At 38.2% G+C, this 22,466-nt stretch overlaps 1 protein-coding gene across 1 annotated transcript; it reads left to right on the top strand.

The window, feature by feature from the left end:
• Positions 1-13,808: 13,808 nt before the first annotated feature.
• On the top strand, positions 13,809-14,318 carry LOC131177943 (uncharacterized). Its single transcript, XM_058143119.1, has one exon. The coding sequence runs from the start codon at positions 13,809-13,811 to the stop codon at positions 14,316-14,318; it is 510 nt and encodes a 169-aa protein (XP_057999102.1).
• The last annotated feature ends 8,148 nt before the right edge of the window (positions 14,319-22,466 follow it).

Genomic DNA, 22,466 nt, shown 5'->3' with positions numbered 1-22,466 from the left:
TCATTCCTCTCAAGTGATTGAAGTAGGACTTGGGCATCTCGGGAGAGTGGTCACCTGATTGGGACTACTTGCCTTATGGATCCGATCTCTGTAGTCGAAGAGACTGGAGGTTGGGAAGGAGGCTCAGTAAGTTGAGTGGAAGGCTTCATAGTGAGGATCTGCACTTCCAAGGTCAGTTGCTCTTGAGTTTGGACTGGAGAGCTTGGCACTTCTACCTGAGCCTGTCTTTGGGCCTCGTGAATGGCAGCCTCATTCATTTCCAACACCTTTCAAGTAGCTCCTCTTCCACTTCTAAGTTTATTTCACAACCTCACCTCTCGTCATGTCTACATAGAAAAGCAAGTTAGTGAGATTGCTAGGACTAAAAGACTAAAGATTTGGGTTTCACCCATCCCAGGGCCGAGATCAAAGAGTTGCAGTGAGATGTTCTCATGGGTGATGACGTACATCATCCACCACTTCAGTTCGGCCATAATCACGTCCAAGCATAAATATCTATGAGAGATCGCTAGATCTTAAGCCTTTTCACCATGGCATCCTTGACATCATTCAGGATGATCTTTTTCTTAAGCCTTTCGGCCAAATAATTCCAACTTTGTGGGATCCCCTCGAAGCCACAAAGATTTTTACTTCTGAGGATGAAGAACTGATCTTTCTAGTTTTTTAGCAAAGAAGGGAGATCAGTAAAGAGCTTACATTTTGGCTTCGCTTAGAAGAATCAAAATTCATCATCTTTTTGCCAAGTGAGTTTGTGTAGTTTAGCAAAGACCTTCACTGTGGGCTCTAGTCCTTTAGCTCGGCATAATCTTCTGAAGGCCACTAGAGTTTTCCAAGAGTTCGAATGCATTTAGGCGGCGATGCAAACTCGATGGTACCTCGGGACATCCTTGTAAAATTGCTCCAGAGGAATCCATAGCCTGACCTTTAATTGTTCTTCATACACTATAATCAGATCTACTTCCTCGAAGAAGTGATCGGCCTGAAGATGCCCGTGACACCGAATGAGCTTGAATGAGTCGATTGGAATATTGAACTCCTAGCTTATGAGTTTGAGATCGGACATCCCAAGGATTAAAGGGAGCTTGTCAACGAATAGAGGTTCTTTCCTTATAACCAGAGCCTGCTGTTGGCTTGACTCGGTGGGCTGGATGGTAGCCGTAACAACTTCAGGTCACCCACTTAGTCTAGCCTCATCACCTTTGTCAAAGCTCTATAAAACATGAATGGAGGGGGGGTTGGCAACTCTCTGATCATCGGTGCCACTCATTTTCAAGAAACCAAAAAGAACATGATTGGAGAAGGATCAAAGGATTACCTGCATGAAGAATCGTTGTTGGAAAAGCAAAGAACAAAAAAAAAAACCTCGCCGAAAATTTGAGAGAATTGAGGGAGAGAACGAGAGCAAAAGTGAAAATGAGACCCCCCCCCCTCTCCTATACATATATATCCGTGAGCATTAAATGCTCGTGAGACCCTAGGCGGTGCATTGGCCAGTGGGAAATTCAATTTTTACCCCAATTTTCAATGTGCACCGAAAGAGATTGGATGGAGAGGGACCAGACAAAAGAGATCAGTTGAAAGAGTTATGACTAGAGATCGGATAGGAAAGGGTTCGGACGAAAGAGATCAGTTGAAGAGGCAATTAGATAGGAGAGGGATTGGAAGGACAATTAGAACAATGTAAATAATAAAGAACATAATGAATAAATAAAAACAGAATAAATAAATAAATAAATAAAATAAAATCGAGCTCAAATAAAAGTCTATTTCATTTTCAAAAGATCATATTACATCATTGGGTAGTCCTCTCCAACCCGATCATTAATTACAAATGTACTTACATTCTACTCTATATTCATAGTTTGGAATCCTCCCGATCTCAAGATGTCGTTTAGGAGATACGTGGGGATTGAAAAGGTAGCTCTCGTTAACTATGGTAAAGACTACGGAAAGCTCATTGTTATCATCGATGTCATCAACTAGAACTGAGCTTTAGTCGAGGCCTCTAAGATGGTTAGGAGCCAAATGAACTTCAAGAGGTAGCCACCGATATCAAGATTGAAATTAGCAGTCCCCTTGCTCAAGATCAGCCTTAGGCTCGGACCGACAGGCCAACTAGAGATTAGAATGGTGGTTATTTTGATCCCAAATCAGCAGTTTAGTCCGGTTTCTATGCCTCCATCAGATGACATTCTCATAACTCTCTGACCATTAGTGTAATCCATTTTCAAGTGATAGGCAAAGGGAGTTGTCACAAAAAGATCAAAACAATGTCATGATGAAAATCGTAACTAAATATAAGGCATGGAAGAAGAACACGTTGGAGACTGACCGGAGAAGAAAAGTGGAAATGTGAGGATGATGGCCTACCCCCCTTAATATATATAGGCCTGGGCATTTAATGCTTGCAGAACTTGAAGTGGCTCATAGGTTACCAGAGAATTTAATGCTTTCCCAATATTTGATGGGCAACAACATAGATCAGATACAAAGAACAGGTAGAAAAGAGATTAGGAAGATAAGAAAGATAAGAAGAGATTGGACGTAGAAAGGGTTAGCATAAGAGATCAGGAGAGAAGGCTTTAGGTTACCAACCATAATGAGAGATCGAATAGGGGAACAAGATTAAGAGATTGGGTAGATCGAGAAAATGGCTAATAAAGATAAGAAGGTTGGGAAAATCAGAAGTTCAGAAGTTACTTCGAACCATGACCCTTGATTCGCGAGATCAACTCCCCCACCATCGGATCTAAGTTTGTTAAAGCATATGGGGTACGATTCAATCTCCACCATCCACCCCATCTTGTAAGGATGAATCTGAATCACCAGATCTGAGGCAGTTAAAGCATTTTGGTATGCCCCAATTTGTACCTTTAATATCATTTGTAGGGATAGACTTTGGGCCGTTCAATAAAAACTAACAAACGGATTTAGCACATTTCATTCCCAACCCTTTGATCTGTTTTGTAAGGTAGAATTCCTAGCCATTGGATTAGAGAGAAGAGGACAAAAGAGTCCTGAGCTAAATCACGGCCCATAATTCTTGGTCTCTTTAATTCTTAACCCTCAGATTTTGTTCTTTGAAATCCGCACCCTTCAATGTTGTCATCAAAAATCTTAGTCATCCATTTGAAGACCCTTGTTCCTTATAAATACCTAAAATCTTCACAGAGAAGGGGTATTTGGGGGCTTAAGTCCGAGTTCTTGGTCTTCTTATTGAGATTTCTTTGGGTCTTTAACTTTTAGTCTTTAAGCTTCAATCCTAAGTTCGTTTGTTTTTCTCCTGAATATAGAATCATTAAAGAGGGGCTTTAGAAATGTGTTTTCTAAAGAATCTTGACTCTACAAATCCCAATACACCCTAGTCCCCATCTTCAATAGATTTATTCGATAGCTTAGTGGTCCATTTGGGGTTTTTAGTCATTAGGATCCCTTCCCCGTCGCTCTCGTCATTTCAAAATGTGCTTTAGTCGGCCTAGCCCCCAGCGGTCCCATTGTGATGCAAGATATCAACATTTGCTCTCCCATCACTTCTAGAGTTCTTCGCAGGTAAATGCTTTAAAATAGTTCTTATTGGGTATATTTAGGTCACAAGTAGCGCTGTAAGCTAGAATTTGGACTTTTAAGATGTCTCAATCATACCGAACTTTTAGAATAGATTGGAGTTAGATTGGCATACCTCATGAATATTAGTGTTTTCTATTATAATAGCATTTATGTCATTTCATTATCTTGAAAAGTATGTGTTTCTTTTTTAGTAGTGTAGAAATAAAGTTCAGATGATAATAAATGGTGTTTAGAGTTCAGATGGAAAGAGGAGAGCTCAATTAGAATAGACGAAAGGTCGAAAATAATGAGTGAAAAGAAATGTTGACATGGAGAGTTCGGATCGATTTTGAAAAGGTCAAAAATAGAGTAAAAAGGGATGTTGATATGGGGAGTTCGATTTGATTAGAGAGATCAAAAATAATAAGAGAGGGGGCGCTGCATAAAGAATTTGGATATGATTAGAGATAAAAAAAAAAATTGTGAGTAATAGGGTTTGACAAGTCAGGATTAACATGGAGAGTACGGGAGACTAGTAAGAGATAGGACATAAAGAGAGTAGGAAAGGAGTTTGGATAATGGGAAAAAAATTAGGAAATAACACTCACAATTTATCATTCATATAGAAATTAGAAAGTAGAACCGTCCTATTCTTTACACCATTTTATAAATATTCCTATCTTTTATCCTCCTACAGTATTCAAAATAACGAGAGTTCAGGAGAGAGTTCTCTCCTGGGGCTCATATTTACTAGAGTTAGTATCCGTTAATGTTTTCTAAAGATTTCTCAAAAAGAAGGAGAGTCTTTCCTCTAAAATTTCCTTAACGATTTTCAAGAACTTTGCAATCCAACATTATGGGTTTATGAGAGACTCCTTATGTAAGCCTCATGCTTTATAACTTTTTGTTTGCGTCCAATGGAGAGTCCTTCTTAGAGCCTTTATATTTGTGATCTATCTAAATATGATGGAGAGTCCTCCCATGAAGAACAACCAAAATTAACCAACTATTTTATAAACACATAAATAATTTGGAAGTGGATTAATGCCGGTAATACCTTATGAATAATTATGCCTATGATGGGATCTTTCTTCATTAATCCTTTCTTCATTAACAGAGAGTCCTCATTAATGAAGAAAACTCTCTAGGTTATAATTAACACATCCCTTTTGAATTAGAATCCTAATTGAAAGGAATGAAAGTCTTTACCCGTATTAATCCAATTTCCTTACACAAGCTACACACCCTCAATTATTCAGATACTAATGATGAGGTGAATGATGAGTGAGCCAAGAGTCCTTCTCACTCATTGTGAATCTCTAAGGGCCAAATAATACTTCTTCAGAATTAGAGTCCTAATTACGGGAAGGGAGGAATTTAATAAAATGCATTTATATATAATAAATTAAACAAACACAATCTCCACTCACTTTAGGGCTACCCCATTTACTTGCATTCTTAGGATATCCAGAATAATGAAACATCAAGCGTTCCTATAATAAACATTGGGAACCAACATCATAAATTTAACCCCAAAAGTTATCGGCTTTAAGTTATAAAGAGCACATCATTAGATCTACTTACCCTTGTTGAGGGACGATGTGGGGTGCCTAACACCTTCCCCACATGTATACGGATCCCAAATCCAGAACCTCTATTTTGAAGTGGTCAAATTCTTTCTAAAACAATAAGTGGTTTTTTTTTAAATTTCTTTTAAAATTAAAGTGGCGACTCCACACTTTTCCACTTCGGTGAAAATCGTCCGGCGACCGTAAAACCATTATGACAGCTTGGCGACTCCACTAGGGAAGCACCTAATACCTAAGTTGGAGATCCAAAAGTTGGTTTAACTGTGTGCTCTTATAAATTATTATCAATAACGTTGGGGTTTAACTTAAAAAATTTTGAGCGCCATTATGGGAAATCTAATTTATTGTTTTTCTTTGTGCATTTCCTTATTTATTGGTTTGTCTACATGTTTTTTTTTTTTTTTTGTTATAGTAGCACTATTTTTTATTCCCTTGAATAAGGAAGAGGTGAGTATGTCCCTTCACACACTTAATACTTACACAATGTCCTCACACACTTTAGCTCTATAACCTGGCTTTCTTACTTTCTAAGGATTAGGAGGGAGTCATGTAGCGGTACCCATGGATTCTGCCCTGTTAGTATCCGAGAAGACTTTCACTGAGATTGGAACGCATTTCATTTATTGTGATACCCATGGATTTTCCTGTCAGTATCATGGTAATGGAATGGGGCTCTATTGTTCACAGTAAGGAAAATTTAGGGACATTTAAACTTTAGAAAGCTAGACCCTAAGCTAAATCGTCACACTAGTCAAGAGCTCTAGCAAGCCACCCTTAAGGGTAGAACCATCCCGTTAGGTAGCTCTCACCCGATGATAGGATTATCCCATTTTAGGACAAAAGGGACGTACTTCCTTTTCTCTTAATCTATTTATACTTAAGCACTTTTATGTTTTCTTTAGAGGAAAAAGGGTAATTTTGAATCATACCGTTAAAGCAGTCTAAACACCTTCCTACTTTGATAGGTGTATAGACATTATGGCCTTTGATAGTGTAATTCAAATTACTTAAAATTATGCATTTATATTTTTATGTTCTGATCAAATTTTTCCTTTAATACAGGTATAGTAAATTGTGTGTTTGTAAAGGGTAAATAAGAAAAGTTTAGATGGCATCCTCAAGTTAGTCAACTGATGAGATTTCAAGGCAAGAACAAAACGCACAACAGTGGTCTAGATTAATTAAGAATTCAGAGTCCTTGTAGGTAAGAGAAGCGGATATAGAAGCAGAGGCTCACCTATTACCTCCATTCGATCTTGATAAGATTGAAGTCAAATTAGCTAATCTTGACAGCCTGCTTAACAGTTGGAAATCGCTACCTTCGCATGCCCAAGCAAAGTTTGAGGAGAAATATGGAAAAATTACCACCTTAATGCAGGTTAAAATACAAGTTCCTACTCTGAAAGCTTTATTGTCCACTTGGAACCCCAAATATAGGGTCTTTTCCTTCAATAATATTAGTACAACACCAACAATAGAGGAGTATCAAGTATTATTGGAAATCCCTTATTTGGCTTAAGACTGTATTTATCTTCACCTCGACTATAGGCAGACATGGAAGCGGTTTGCTAATATAATAGGAGTCCCAGCAGAAGAAGCCAAAGCTAAAGAAGCTATCAAAGGCAATTCTCACAGATGGCCTTAGACCTATATCAGGAAGATCCTTGATCAACATATTTAGAATGGAAAGTGGGAGATGGCTTTACCAGCGCTTAGCTCTCAGATTTACTGTTGATCTTATTGCCTAGATCTCTCAAGATTGTGACCCAGAATGTCGTAGAGCTATTTTGGGCAGTAGAGAAGCAGAAACCTTCTTAACCTAGACATATTGCCGATAAAAGGGTAAAGGAGTCATGAAGTGCTACATTCAACTATTGTATCTTTGGACTCTAAGCTATGTCTGCCCATGGGAGACCAAGGCGTTGATGTGGTATTCTGATCAGCCTATTATTGAAAAGATGTTGAAGATAACAATAGGCAAGAAAAATGAACAATAATGGCAAGAGTTGATTTTAAGTTTCAATAGTCACAACTATTGCTGGAGAAAGCAGTGGACTTCCAGTCAACCTTTCCTGTTCAGTACAGGGGATTATCAATTCATACCTCTAGTCGGGCTAACTAGATGTACAAGTTTTCTTCCAGCTTTAGTGATGAGGCAGTTTGACTTGACTCAGCTTATCCCATGCACCAGAGGGTTTCCCAAGTTCATTTCTATTATGGGGCTGGTAAAGTGAATGAACTAAAGGCCCTATGCAAGTCTTGGGAGAAGATAACCCTAATGAAATGGTCGCCTAAAGGACCTAGCACAACCAAAGGATATCCTATATGGAGAAGTAGAAGAGACAAAGGGTATGAGGTTCCTAAGCTGATGGGTCCAGAAAATAAATCGCCTCATAAAGATAATATGGAGGATTACTTGGAATAAGCTCGTGCAAAGTTGGATATCCATTTCCAAAGTTTGGTTTCAGAGAATCAGCAGCTAAAGGAACGTGCAAAGCAGTTGAAAGATTTATTAGCCCGAAATGCTAGGCAAGCTCTATAAAAGGAAGGAAAGAGGGTTAGAGAAGAAATGGAGGTAACAGGGGCAGAGTATAAAGAATAAAAAGCCTAATGGGAAAGGGACAAAGTCATGCTTCATGGTAAGTAAAGAGAGGCTGGGATGCAAAACAACAAACTGCAAGAAGAGTTGAGTCATCACAAGATGCTTATGGCTAAATATAGACAAGAGAACAAAACAAAGAAAAATGAACTCGAAAAGCAAACACAGTTGATCAATGACATTCTAAAAGAGTGTGCTAGGAAAAGAAGGAAAAGAATGTCGATCGTTCTCTATTGCGAACTAAAGGAAAATGTCGACAGATTAGAAAGGATGGTGGCACAAGGAAAGCAGGAGCTGTTACCAGAGTCAGAATATGCCCTGTAAACATTTGATCCTGCAAGACAAGAAGAGAGGTTGTATGAATACCTCAAGAAATGCTACTGCATCTTAAAGAATCTCCCAGAGCCTAGGCAATAGCCAATTTCAGAATGTTTTTGGTCATGTAAATGAATGACTAAGTTTTTAATGCAATGAATTGATCAAATTATGTTTCGTGCCTTTGAAGAAATCATGAATGAATAACATATCTCCTCGAGGATTTATACTCATTAGAGCTATGCGAAAGCCATATGCACCTCATGAACAAGTATCATGGATACGCATATGAGCCCGCCATTCATAGTTAGACTATTGAACGATACCATCATGAAGTTGACTGATTTACCCTTGGCAAACATTTGCCTCTCAGATCCTTTTAATCAATAAGGAAAATAATTATAATAAAAGAACCTTAAATAAATCAAACTAATGCCTGCATACGTTCTTGGAATAAAATCAATATTTCTCACAATAAAGTACACCCGATCAAGCAAGCCGCTATGCAAACAAATATTTACTTAACGCATTATCAAACAAAAAAGATCATGGAAGAATAGGAATAAGTCCGAAACCTCCAAGGGCAAGTTGCTTACCTAAAGGAAAAAGTTTTCAAATTAATACAGATGATGAGGGAGATGGCCCTAAAAAAAAAAAAACCCACAACCCCACCGAGCTTACCAATAACTGCTCTACCAATAATAACTGAGGATTCTAACCCCCAGTGCTACCAAGACCAAGCTTCATCTTCCTTTGTTTTCCAAAGAATTGAACACCAAGTCGCAGAGCTACTAACCCTTATGCCTCTACCTTTCAAGTAAATGAGCCGCCTATCCATTCAACAATTTTTATAATTAGACCTTCCCTTATAGCTGAATAATACCCATAGGCCCCTAACATGTCAGCAGGAATAATATATCAAATGGGCAAGGAAAAGGAGAAAATAGAAAATGAGAAGCTGATGGCACTGGAGGAACGTTTATGGGCTATTGAGGGACTAAATATGTATGGCTCATTGGATGTGTCAGCTCTCAGACTAGTCCCAGATGTGGTGGTACCCCTAAAGTTTAAAATTCCTGAATTTGAGAAATATAGTGGTACTTCTGATCCTCACATACACTCGGCCACTTATATAGTAAAAATGTCAGCTTTATCGGAGGATGACAAGTTATTGATCCATTTCTTTCACAAAAGTCTTTCGATCCTACTATGTTGGTATATTCAGTTAAATAGGAGTAAATTACACTCCTAGAAAGACTTAGCAGATGCTTTCTAAAGCAATACAAGTTTAATTATAATGTGGCCCTAACCAGAAGGGATCTTTAAAATCTGAAGCAAAAGGAAGGAGAGAGTTTTAAGGAATATGCTCAAAGATGGAGAAAAAAGGCCGCCGAAGTATACCCACTGGTGACAGACAATGAGCTCTATTCCTTATTTATTGAAACTCTGAAAGCTCCCTATTTTAACTAGATGATCGAGAACACATCCAATAATTTTGCTAACATCATACAAATGGGGAAAATGATTGAGGCTAACCTAAGGCTAGGAAGGCTTCAAGAGACTGCAAGGGAAAATTTTATGAAAAGAACTCCAAATCTTACTAAGAAAAGAGAATGGGACATGCATGCCATATCTAGATAAGTTTATCCACCTTGCCCTCCCCAAAATAAATTTCACCGGTAATTTCCTACCCAGAATCCAATGGTGGCAAATGTCCCACCATAATTCCCAAGCTATCCTCACCCTCGCTTGTAATTTCCACAATAAACCACCTATCATCCAATACCTCTGACCCAGCCTGCTCCATACATCCAACCACCAACTCCTCAAGCTAATCCCAGACAAGCCAGAAATTCAAATCCACCCCTACCCATGCCCCTGAGCGAAATCCATCGCTACCTACTAAGTATTAACTAAATTGTACCCATACTGCTAGAGCCTTTGCAATCACCTTACCCTAGATGGTATAATCTTAATGCTAAATGTGAGTACCATGGTGGCGCAATTGGTCATGCAACTGATAATCGTACAATCCCTCATCAGGAACGATTGGCTGAAAATAGAGGGAGGAAATATAGCTCCAAATGTGGCTACAAATCCATTGCCTAACCATGATGCTGGAAGAGGAAGCAATGTGAATATGATAGAGGTCGTGGATGATGGTTTGAAACCTGGAATTGAACACTTGTAGCTATTTTATGAGGAAATTTTTGAACTTTCTATAAAAAAGGGGTACTTAGACCCCAAGGTGGTGAAGTCTGGGGAAGTGTAATCAGGGTTAGGGTGCCCTTACCATGGGGGTATCCCAGACCATCCATTAGTTGGCTGTGAAGAGTTTAAAGATGAGGTGGACAAATTGATGAGGTTTAAAATTTCAAGGTGCCAAAAGAGATCAAAAGTAAAAGGAGAAGAAGAAGTAAACATAACTAGAGAGGAGCAGAGTCGTCAAAGCCGTAGAAACACAATTTCTTTTCCTCCAGTCCCAACTTCGCTTCACACCTCCAAGATTCGTCATTAGGATGCCCTAACAACTCCTAGTCACTAACACCTACACAATACCCTAGAATTACAATTTTCAAGTTTTCACCCAAGAAGCTTTGAATAGTTCATCTACTCCTACTCTCAACCACACTTACACTCAACCAATCACTTCATTATCCCCCTCCCATTTCAAGCTCACTTATACTGGACCCTCTGTTCTCCTGAACAGCATAACCTCACCTGAGCTAAGTTTAATCCCACAATATGTGAAGCTTACTCTTAGCCCTCTTGTTCTCGAGGAAGAGATAGAATATCAGGAGCGGAAGATGCTATGGCCCTGGAGGAGTGGAAAAGAAGAAGGGAAAGGAAAAGGCAGAGGATGCAATAAGGAATGACGAGGGTTCTGAAGAAGTGGAGAAAGGAGAATCTAGTGAACATAAACATGAGAAAGAATTGCTCTTGCAGATCATGAAGTAGAGCGAATATGATGTGATTGAACATTTAAAGAAAACTCATACAAGGATCTCATTATTGTCACTTATCCTGAGCTCAAGTATGCATTGCCAGGCACTGCAAAGGGTCTTAAATCAAGCCTTTGTGACTCTCGACATTATGCTAGGACAATTTGAGAAGATTATTGGGAAAATCTAAGCACCAAACTTTGTCACCTTTTTAGATGACGAAATTGACCTGCTAGCTTGAGGCACACTAAGGCTTTACATGTGACAGTTAAATGCAAAGGATGTATTGTGGTAAAGGTTCTAATTGACAATGGATTAGCACTCAATGTATTACCAAGTGCGACTTTGGCCAAGCTCCCAGTAGAGTCGTCTTCAATATAGTAAAGCAGCATGATAGTCTGAGCTTTTGACGGTACGAAAAGAGATGTATTAGGAGATATTGAGCTCCTACTCCAAATCAGAGCCTCTATTTTTGACGTCACCTTCCAGGTGATAAACATCGAGTCGACTTATACTATGTTGCTAAGGAGGCCATGGATCCACGCAACCAATGCCATTCCTTCTACCCTGCACCAGAGGATCAAATATGTCATGGAGGGAAAGATAGTTATAATAAGAGGAGAGGAGGCCATGTTAGTCACAAAACCCCAATCGATTCCTTATATAGAGGCAACTGAGCAGGCCCTGGAGAGTTCTTTCCAAGCGTTGGAGCTACAAGGGACCCCCTTGAATGATGGTGGAGCTATGGCTATGGTTGCAAAGATAATGCACAAGAATGGTTACAAAGAAGGAAAGGGATTAGGGGCCATGTTACAAGGAATCATTGAGCCTGTAATGGCAACCTAGAGGAATGGGCGCTCAAGGTTAGGGTATGAAGAGGATGCTTTGGCGGACAGGAGCTTCTGGGTGAGAAATATGCTTCGAGATCAAAGATTTGAGGTTTTACCTGAAAAGAAGAGGAGCATCCCTCAAATTAAAGATGTTTTCACCAGACCAATTATTGAAAAAGCAAAAGAATAGGGCAAAGAACCTCCATCAGATGTATCTGTCAATGTCCTGCAACTAAGTCCCGTGCCAGAGATGCTGATTGTGTCAATTCCAAAAGGCCAATAACTGGATAACTGGGAAGTTGAGGATATCCCTACGCTTTTCTTCAAGTAATGAAGTTACCAACACTTGATCACTCTGTCCATAGTGGGATTTTGTAAATGGACCTTTTCTTATAATGAAACATTTATAAATTAATAACGCATTCTCCAAATTCTTTGTATATTCTTTTGTTTAAACCCATTGTTAAATTCCATTTTTTTAATGTGTCCCATTTTAATTTTTCCAGGCCTGATGATCAACCAAAACATAATAACTCAATTGACTCTAAAATCCCTCATGTTAACTTTGAAAGACTCATAATTGCCATGGATACAAGTGATTCTGATGAAGAGGAAGAGACTGTACCCTTGAGAGAGCAAATGGGAAAACCAAAATTAAATGAGCCCATTCTTATGCCATGTGGAGATGAGATGAGCATCTTAAATTTAGGGACTGAAGAGAATAAGAAAGAGCTCAAAATTGTAAATAATTTAGAGTTAGAGAACATGATTTAATTGATGAGGGAGTTTATTTATGTATTTTCTTAGAGCTATGATGATATGCCGGGTTTGAATCCCCAAATAGTAACTTATAAAATCCCTTTGATCCCTGGAATAGTCCCAGTAAAGTAGAAATTAAGAAGAATGAACCCAAGTACGCTGCTCAAGGTTAGGAATGAAATTAAAAAGCACTACGATGCTAGGTTCTTAGAAGTTGTGAAATATCCTGAGTGGATAGCTAATGTTGTTCCTGTGATGAAGAAGGATTGTAGAGTAAGAGCATGTGTTGACTACAGGGACCTTAATAAAGCAAGTTTGAAGGATGATTTTCCTCTTCCGCATATAGATGTGTTAGTTGATAATGTGGTAGGACTGGGAAGGTGTTCATGTATTGATGGAGCCTCAGGTTATAATCAGATCTTGATGGATAAAGAGGATAAGGAGAAAACTACCTTCATCACCTAGTGGGGGGTATTTTGTTAAGTTATACCTTTTGGATTGAAGAATACTGGTGCTACTTATCAACGTTCCATGGTCACATTATTCCACGATATGATAAATAAAGAAGTCGAAGTCCACGTGAATTATATGATCATTAAGTCCAGAGGAACTGAAAGCCATGTGCAAGAGTTGAGAAAAGTATTTGAGAGGCTAAGAAAATATCAGCTGAAGCTGAACCCGGCAAAATGTGCATTTGGGGTAAAGTCATGGAAATTGCTGGATTCATTATCAGTGAGAAGGGATAAAAGTTGACCCATATAAAGTTTGAGCCATTTAAGAAATGCTATCCCCAAAAACAAAAAGGTATGTGCACAGCTTTCTGAAAAAATTGAATTACATTTCAAGATTCATCTCCAATCTCACAGCCAAGGCTGAGACCATTTTCAAACTGCTAAAGAAGAATAACACTTTCAAATGGGATGAAGCTTGTCAAGAAGCCTTTGAAAAGATTAAGCAATACTTGTCGAATCTGCCTATATTAGTTCCTCTAGTAGTAGGCAGGCCGTTGATTTTATATATGGCAGTTCAGCAAACTTCAATGGGTTGTGTTTTGGGGCAACATGATGACACTAGGAGAAAAGAGAGAGCCATTTACTATTTGAGCAAAATGTTCAACAAATGTGAGTCGCAGTATTCATTTGTAGAAAAAACATGTTGTGCATTGGCATGGACAACAAACTGACTCAAACACTATATGTTAAATTATAAAACATGGCTCATCTCCAGGATGGATCCAATCAAGTACATTTTCGAGAGCCTATTCATACCTGGAAGAATAGCAAAATGGCAAGTCATGCTTTCACAATATGACATTGTCTATATGACAAAGAAGGTAGTAAAAGGGAATGTGATAGTAGACCTCTTAGTAGAGAACCCAATTGATGATTATGAGGCTCTAAACTTTGAATTCCCATACGAGCATGTCAACGCAGTAAGCACGGACATTGAGGGCCATGATGATGTGTGGGAGATGTATTTCAATGGGGCAGTTAATATTTCTGATAATGGGATTGCGGCAGTACTATTATCCCCAGACGGGAATCACTTCCCAGTAGCAGTCAAACTAAAATTTATGTGTACTAATAATATTGCAGAATATGAAGCCTGTGTGAGAGGTTTGCAAGCTGCCATTGAAATGAAAGTAAAGAAATTAGAAGTGTATAGAGACTCCGCCTTGATTATCTATCAAGTCAAGGGAGAATGGCAGACCAAAGACCCAAAGTTGATCCCATACTAAAAGTATCTCTTAGAGCTTATTAAGGAATTTGAAAAAATTTCCTTCACTCACTTGAGCCATGATAAAAACCAATTCGTAGATGCTTTGGCCACTCTAACAATGAGGACTCAAATGGAGAAGGGATAGATAACGCAGTTATAACAAATTAAGGCAAGAAGCAAACTAGCATACTGCCTTATGATTGAAGAAGAGGTAGATGGTAAGCCCTGGTATCACGACATTCAGCTGTACATCAAAACTAGAGAATATCCTTCTAGGGCAAGCAGAAATGAGAAAAGAATGATTAGAAGATTAGCATTGGGATACTTTCCTAGTGGCAAAATTTTATACAAGAGAAACTTTAATAGTGAACTGTTGAGGTGCATGGATGCAAAAGAGGCTAAAAGGATTCTTTTTGAAACCCATGAGGGGAACTGTGCCACTCATAGCAATGGACACATGATGGCTAAGCAGATCTTGTGACGAGGTTACTTTTGGACTACTCTGGAAAGGGACTGTATTGAATACTTCTAAAAATGTCACAAACGTTAAATTTATGCTGACCGAATAAATGTCCCACCTTATCAACTTTTCAACCTTATCGCCCCATGGCCGTTTGCGATTTGGGGTATTAATATCATCGGTCCAATTAATCTAAAGGCTTCCAATGGGCACAGGTTCATTTTAGTGGCCATTGACTATTTTACTAAATGGTAGAAGCCACCTCATATGCCCACATCACTCAAAATGTGTTCATAAAGTTTCTCAAGAATAATGTTATCTGCAGATATGGCCTCCCCAGTGAAATTGTCGCTGACAACGCTAGGAATTTGAATGGTCTAAATGTTCAAAAGCTGTGTGACCAATACAATATCTGCCTCCTCAACTCATCACCCTATCAACCTCAGAAAAATGGAGCTGTGGAAGCTACCAATAAGAATCTCAAATGAATAATTGGAAAGATGACTTCAAATGAATAATTGAAAAGTTGACTATCACTTACAAAGATTGGCATGATATGCTTCCATTTCTCTTAATGCCTATCGGACTACAATAAGAATGTCAATTGGGGCAACTTCATTCTCACTGGTGTACGGAATGTAGGCTGTTTTACTAATTGAGGTTGAAATTCCCTCTTTGAGAATCTTAAAGGAAGCAGGGTTAGATGAGACTGAATGGATCCAATCAAGGTTGGATCAGTTGAATCTGATTAAAGAAAAGAGGTCAACAGCGGTCTGCCATGGGCAATTATACCAAAATAGGATGGCTAGAGCATTTGATAAGAATGTATGGCCACGAGAATTCCAGCTAGGAGATTTAGTTCTAAAGAAGATATTCCCAAATCAAAGTGACCCCTGGGGTAAATGGTCACCAACTTATGAGGGACTTTATATGGTTAAAAAGGCGTTTTCCAGTGGTGCTCTGATCTTAACTCACATGGACGGGGAAGAACTGTCAAGGCCAATAAATACAGATGCGGTAAAGAGATATTATGCCTAGCAATAATCCAAAACAAAAAAAGAAGAAGAAGAAAGAGAGATAGAGAGAAAGTAGGAGTGAAAACCTGAAATAGCGCTCCTAGCAAAATGAGGAAAAGAAGGCGAAAATCCATATAGGCACTTTTTACAAAATGAGTGAAGGATTAAAACCCAAGAGGGCATTCTGAAAAAGTGAGTAAAAAAAAAAAGAAAATTAAGAGTGAAAACCTAAAAGGGTGCTCCTGATAGAACTAATAATGGAGGAAAAAGGAGTAAACGGCTCGAAGTTGGAATGCAGCAAAGTCACCATGACACAAGTGCTCTTCTGAAGATTGTTTGAATCTCTGGCAATTAAGGGGTCTTAAAAGCTAATTGAAAGGAATTCATAAGATTTTCCTTTTACACTTTTTTTTTTTAATTTGTACGCCTTTCATGTATTCCCTTTTCATCAAAACCATAATATGAATATTCTCATATTTCATGCATAACTCACTTTTAGTCTGTTTACTTTGATTAATGCACTATTAATTTATCAAAGTTTTATTATAAAGTAAGAATTTAAGCACAGGTAACTTTATATATTGCTTTGAGGAATAAATAACTAGAAGACAATCAACATGCTAACACGGGATACCTCCAAAGGGCTAGGACTCAAAAAAAAAAAAAAGGAGTGAAAACATAAAAAGGTGCTCCTAAGAAAACAACGTAAAAATGGAAGAAATCACTCCCCGTAATCGACGCTTCTAAATAATGACATGTGGATAGCTAGCAAGCCACATCTTTGGGTTTGTTCTTGCCTCTCTCATCAATCATTTAGTTTCAGGATTGCATTAAGTAAACTTTTGATTGGATGAACATGTTGCATCAAGTCTGCTTTGTATTCTTAGCATCAAGGTATAATTATAAAATATGTTCATTAACAAGAAATTAAAATTCAAAGTCAACATATTCATTTATCCTTAGTAACAGTTAATTGTTTTCTTTACACTTACTTTTCAACAATTTAATTTTTCCTGCCATCAACCTCTAGATTCAAAATCTAAGCTGATTTAATTTTCTTGCAATTTACATTTCCATGCAATTTACATTTCCAGTTATCAACATCTGGATTCAAAATCCAAGTTCATTTTATTTTCCTCCAATTTACATTTCCTGTTATCAACCTCTGGATTCAAGATCCAAGTTGATTTTATTTTCCTGCAATTTACATTTTTTGTTATCACCTCTGGATTCAAGATCCATATTGATTTTAAGCAATTTACTTTTTTGTCATCAACCTCTGGATTTTAGATCCAAGTTGATTTTAATTTTCAACAATTTACTTTTTTGTGATCAACCTCTGGATTCAAGATCTAAGTCGATTTTTAATTTTTAGCACTTTTGATTTTCAGCAGTTTAATTTCTAGTCATCAACCTCTGAATTAAAGATCCAAGTTGATTTTAATTTTTAGTACTTTACTTTTCTGTTATCAACCTCTGGATTCAAGATCCATATTGATTTTAAGTAATTTACTTTTCTGTCATCGATCTCTGCATTCAAGATCCAAGTTCATTTTAATTTTCAACAATTTACTTTTCTGTGATCAACCTCTGGATTTAAGATTCAAGTTGATTTTTTATTTTTAGCACCTTTAATTTTCAGTAGTTTAATTTCTAGTCATCAACCTCTGGATTTAATATCCAAGTTGATTTTAATTTTCAGCACTTTACTTTTCTGTTATCAACCTCTGGATTTAAGATCCATGTAGATTTTAAGCAATTTACTTTTCTATCATCAACCTCTGGATTCAAGATCCAAGTTGATTTTAATTTTCAGCATTTACTTTTCTGTTATCAACTTATGGATTTAAGATCCATGTTGATTTTAAATTTTCAGCATTTAATTTTTTGTTATCAACCTCTAGATTCAAGATCCAAATTGATTTTTAATTTTTAGCACTTTTGATTTTCAGCCATTAACCTTTGGATTCAAGATCCAAGTTGATTTCTGATCTAAACTTGATCTCAACAAGTTACTTTAATTGTAGCCTGATCACAGGTCACTTTTCCGAACTCGGCAATAGTCCAAGTTGCTTTCTAAATAAATATTTCAAGATTATCTGATCTCATGAACATTTATGTTCACTTGTTTTTCAATCTCTTCATTGTGTGTGCATATGTTCAAGTTTCAGGATTATCTGACCTCATGCACTTCTGTGTTCAGTTGTTTTCTGATCTCTTCATCTCTATTCGTCCTGTTCTGATTGATATCTGATCTCTAGATTATCCGATCCTACGTTCTGTTGTCTTTTGATCTCAGTAACTGTTTAAATACCTCAAATTTTTAAATTGTGAACAGTATTGTGTTTAGTTATCCAGTTTTAATTCTGCAAATACTTATTTTAATAAAGGTTAATATTTTATCCGATCTATTAAGTAATTATCCGATCTTAGAAAGTATGAGGTTACTAATGCAAAAAGAGTTATATTATTTATCTCAAAAAACTTTTACATTCATTCAATGGGCGGGTCTTCCCTAGCTGAATCTACAGTTACATTTTCATTATTCACTCCCTCCTCTCCCTCCTGTTCATCCTCGCTCTCAGCTTCAACACCCGGGCAAGTTTCTCGAGCCAGGTGAAATCCTCTTTGGGATAGCACTTGACCAGCTCGGCTAGGAGATCACTATGGGCATTCACGTAAGCGCAAATTTCCTTCACCAGTGCTTTATCCTCTTTTGTTTTGATCTCTTCGGATAACTTAGCCAGGTCAAAAGCTCGACATGCCCGAGCATCTTCAAGTTCCTTCTCCAGCCGATCTGTCCTCTCTTCATGAGACCTCAATTATTCCTCTAGTTCGATGATATGTTCATTTGTAGTAGATAGTTGGCTCTTCACAGCTGTCACATCCTGGACTGCCTTTGTAATCTCCCTTCTTATGAGGTGGGCCTTTTCTTTGAGCATGTGTTGGTTCATAATTGCCTCCAAACTTAAGTTCATTGTTTGAGTGAGGAGATCCTCCATGCTCTCTGGGCCCATCCTAGTTTGGTCTTCAAGGAAGCAGATTATAGCACCCAAGACTTTGGCCAAGTCGGTGTTCCCTCATATTGAGCGGTTCCTCTCTAGTGATTGAAGCAAGACTTGGGCAACTCAGGAGAGTGGTCACTCGATCAGGACTACCTACCCTGAGGATCCTATCTCTGCAGTCAAAGAGACCAGAGGTTGGGAAAGAGGCTTGGCAGGTTGAGTGGGAGGCTCCACAGTGAGGATCTACACTTCCGAGGTCAGTTGCTTTTGAGTTCGAACTAGAGAGCTCGACACTTCTACCTGAGCCCATCTCTGGGCCTTAGCAGCGGCAACAACCTCCTTTATTTCCAACACCTTCCTGGAGAGCTCCCTCTTTCACTTTCGAGTTTCTTTTGTAGCCTCACCGCCCGCCATATCTGCATAGAAAAGCAAGTTAGTGAGATTGCTAGGACTAAGAGACTAAAGATTTGGGTTTTACCTGTCCCCGGGGTGAGATCAAAAAGTTATAGTGGGATGTTCTCATGGGCGATCACGTTCATCATCCACCACTTCATTTCAGCCATGATCACATCGAAGCATGAATATCTACGAGAGATCGCCTAGTTCGTAAGCACCTTCACCATGGCGCCCTCAATATCATTCAGGAGGATCTTTTTCTCAAGCTTTTTGGCCTAATAATTTCAACTTCGTGGGATCCCCTTGAAGCCACGGGGATCTTTACTCCACAAGATGAAGAACTGATCTTTCTAATTTTTTAACAAGGAAGGGATATCAGTGAAGAACCCACAGTTCAGCTTTGCTTGGAAGAACCAAAATTTTTCATTTTTTCACCGAGCAAACCTGTGTAATTCCGTGAAGACCTTCACTATGGGTTCAAGTCCTTTAGCTCAGCATAATCCTCTGAAGGCCACCAGAGTTCACTAGGAGTTCGGATGCATTTGGGTGACGCAAACTCAGTGGTACCTTAGGACATCCTTATAAAATTAGTCAAGAGGAAATCACAGCCCAGCCTTCAATTATTCTTCATACACTATAATTAGATCTACTTCCTCAAAAAAGTGATCAGCTCAAAGATCCCCATGACACCAAATGAGCTTGAATGAGTCGGTTGGAAGATTAAACTCCTGGCTTATGAGTTTGAGATCGAACAACCCAAGGATTGAAGGGAGCTTATCCATGAATAGAGGTTCTTTCCTTATAACCGGTGGGTTGGACGGTAGCTATAACAACTTCAGGTCGCCCACTTGGTCTAACCTTATCACCTTTGTCAGAGCTCTAAGAAATGTGAACAGAAGGGGGGCTGGCAACTTTTTGACCATCAGGCGCCACTCATTTTCAAGAAACCAAAAGAAACATGATTGGAGAAGGATTAAAGGATTACCTAAACGAAGAATCATCACCGAAAAAGCAAAAAACAAAAAAAAACCTCGCTAGAGATTTGAGAGAATTGAGGGAGAGAACAAGAGTAGAAATGAAAATGAGACCCCCCCCCTCTCTTATATATATAGTGGTGAGCATTAAATGCTTGCGAGACCCTAGGCAGTGCATTGGCCAGCAGGAAATTCAATGTTTATCCCAATTTTTGATATGCACCGAAAGAGACTGGATAGAGAGAGACTGGACAAAAGAGATCAGATGAAAGAGTTATGACTAGAGATCAGATAAGAAAGGGTCCGAATGAAAGAGATCAGCTAAAGTGGCAATTAGATAGAAGAGAGATCGGAAGGACAATCAGAATAATGCAAATAATAAAGAACATAATGAATAAATAAAAATAGAATAAATAAATAAAATAGAATTGAGCTTAAATAAAACTCCATTTCATTTCCAAAAGATCAGATTACATCAATGGGTAGTCCTCCCTAACCTGATCATTAATTATAGATGTACCTACATTCTACTCTATATTCATAGTTCGGGCTCCTCCTGATCTCAAGATGTCGTTTAAGAGATACGTGGGGATCGAGAAGGTAGCTCTCGTCAACTATGGTAAAGTATGAAAAACTCATTATCATCGTCGATGTCATCGACTAGAACCAAGCTTTTGTTGGGGCCCCTGAGATGGTTAGGAGCCAAATGAACTTCAAGAGGCAGCCACCGATATCAAGATTGAAATTAGCAGTCCCCTTACTCGAGATCGGTCTTAAGCTTGGACCAACAGGCTAATTAGAAATCGAAATAATGATTATTTCAGTCTTAGATCAGTAGTTTTGTGACACCCTTTACCCGTGTACAGTACATCCGAGTAATCAATGTCACACGGTGTATCGGCACACTCTATTTTACCTTAATCAATTTTTGTCATATTTATGAATATAATTTATGAAATATAATTTATTTAAGCCTTTTTTTTTCGAAATTATAATTTATTTGAGGTTCCGAAAATTTTATAGAAAATCCGGCAAAGTACCGGCTAAAAATGGAGAAAACCGTTCTTCAGAACCTGTGAAAAACACTTCCTATATTCTTATTCATTCATCTCAACTCCATTTATCAAAATCTCAATATTTTTCAGTTCACATTCATTTCTCAATCATCCATCACATGTGATAATCATATATATATCACAGATAAACATTCACTTTTCCATTTACAAATACAATTCTCATTATTTACATGAACATCAAATTACATTTCATAAGTTCATTTACACATGAGAAAATAAAATCAATTACAAAATACCAAAATGACACCTAGTGTCCTACCAATGCACTGCAGCCTGTGAGGTGACACGGACACTATGCAGAACTGTGAACGGCCTTACCCAATCTGTGGTCTACTGGGCCCTCTGTCCAAATCTTCAGTACCTACGCGTTGCAAAAGCGACGCGCTAAGCATAAAGCTTAGTGGTGCAATAATAAAATAAAAGAAAATAGCAGAAAATAAATGTGTATTTAATGTATATGCCTTATTTGTTTTGCATTTGTATATCCCTTTTTTTTTTTCTTTTCGTTAACTTTGTCCACTTTCATTCATTTGGTTGCCCAAGTAACCTATACTGGACGACTGGACTGGATAACGGGTCGTTGGCACTGGACACCGCGGTGCCTCGGGCCGTCATACCATGGGACGCAGAACGTCAACCACGTATGCAGTCAGTATGGCTAAAAAGCCATGATATCACATAATTGGGCATAAAAGCCATGAATACAGGCATAAAAGCCATGAATATGGGCATAAAAGCCATGAATACAGGCACAAAGCCTTTCGCAGTACTGCTAAACAATACCCTATTGGCATGCCAAACTATCCAAACCAATCTTGTTAGGTATACTAGGGCATTTGATACTTTAAAATTCTTCAATTTGTAAATTTCAACTTTTGATGTCACTATTCACTTCATTGGTCAACAAAAAGTTGACTTTTGCATAGAAAATAGGTGCATTGGTTTTAACACTCTCAATGTACCACATTTTGCATTTAAAACTTGTTGGAATAAGTCACCAAATCCATTTCCAAGTTTAAACCAAGGGAAGCAGAATTTTCAGTTTTTGTAGCCCAATTTTACTGTTCCATTGGGCACTGTTTCAGTGGGAATTTGAGGAAATGGTAAACATGAAAGTTTTTCCTTATTTTGTCTAGTTGAATTTCTTTTTTTGAATCACTCCATTTGGAGTTTTGTAGCTCCAGTTATGGTCCAAAAACCACAGCTGGCCGGATTTCCATTCTGCAGAAATTACCATATC

Source organism: Hevea brasiliensis, chromosome 2 (assembly GCF_030052815.1).
Source record: "Hevea brasiliensis isolate MT/VB/25A 57/8 chromosome 2, ASM3005281v1, whole genome shotgun sequence".
In the NCBI taxonomy this organism is placed as follows: domain Eukaryota; kingdom Viridiplantae; phylum Streptophyta; class Magnoliopsida; order Malpighiales; family Euphorbiaceae; genus Hevea; species Hevea brasiliensis.
This window is presented reverse-complemented; position numbering and strand designations above follow the sequence as displayed.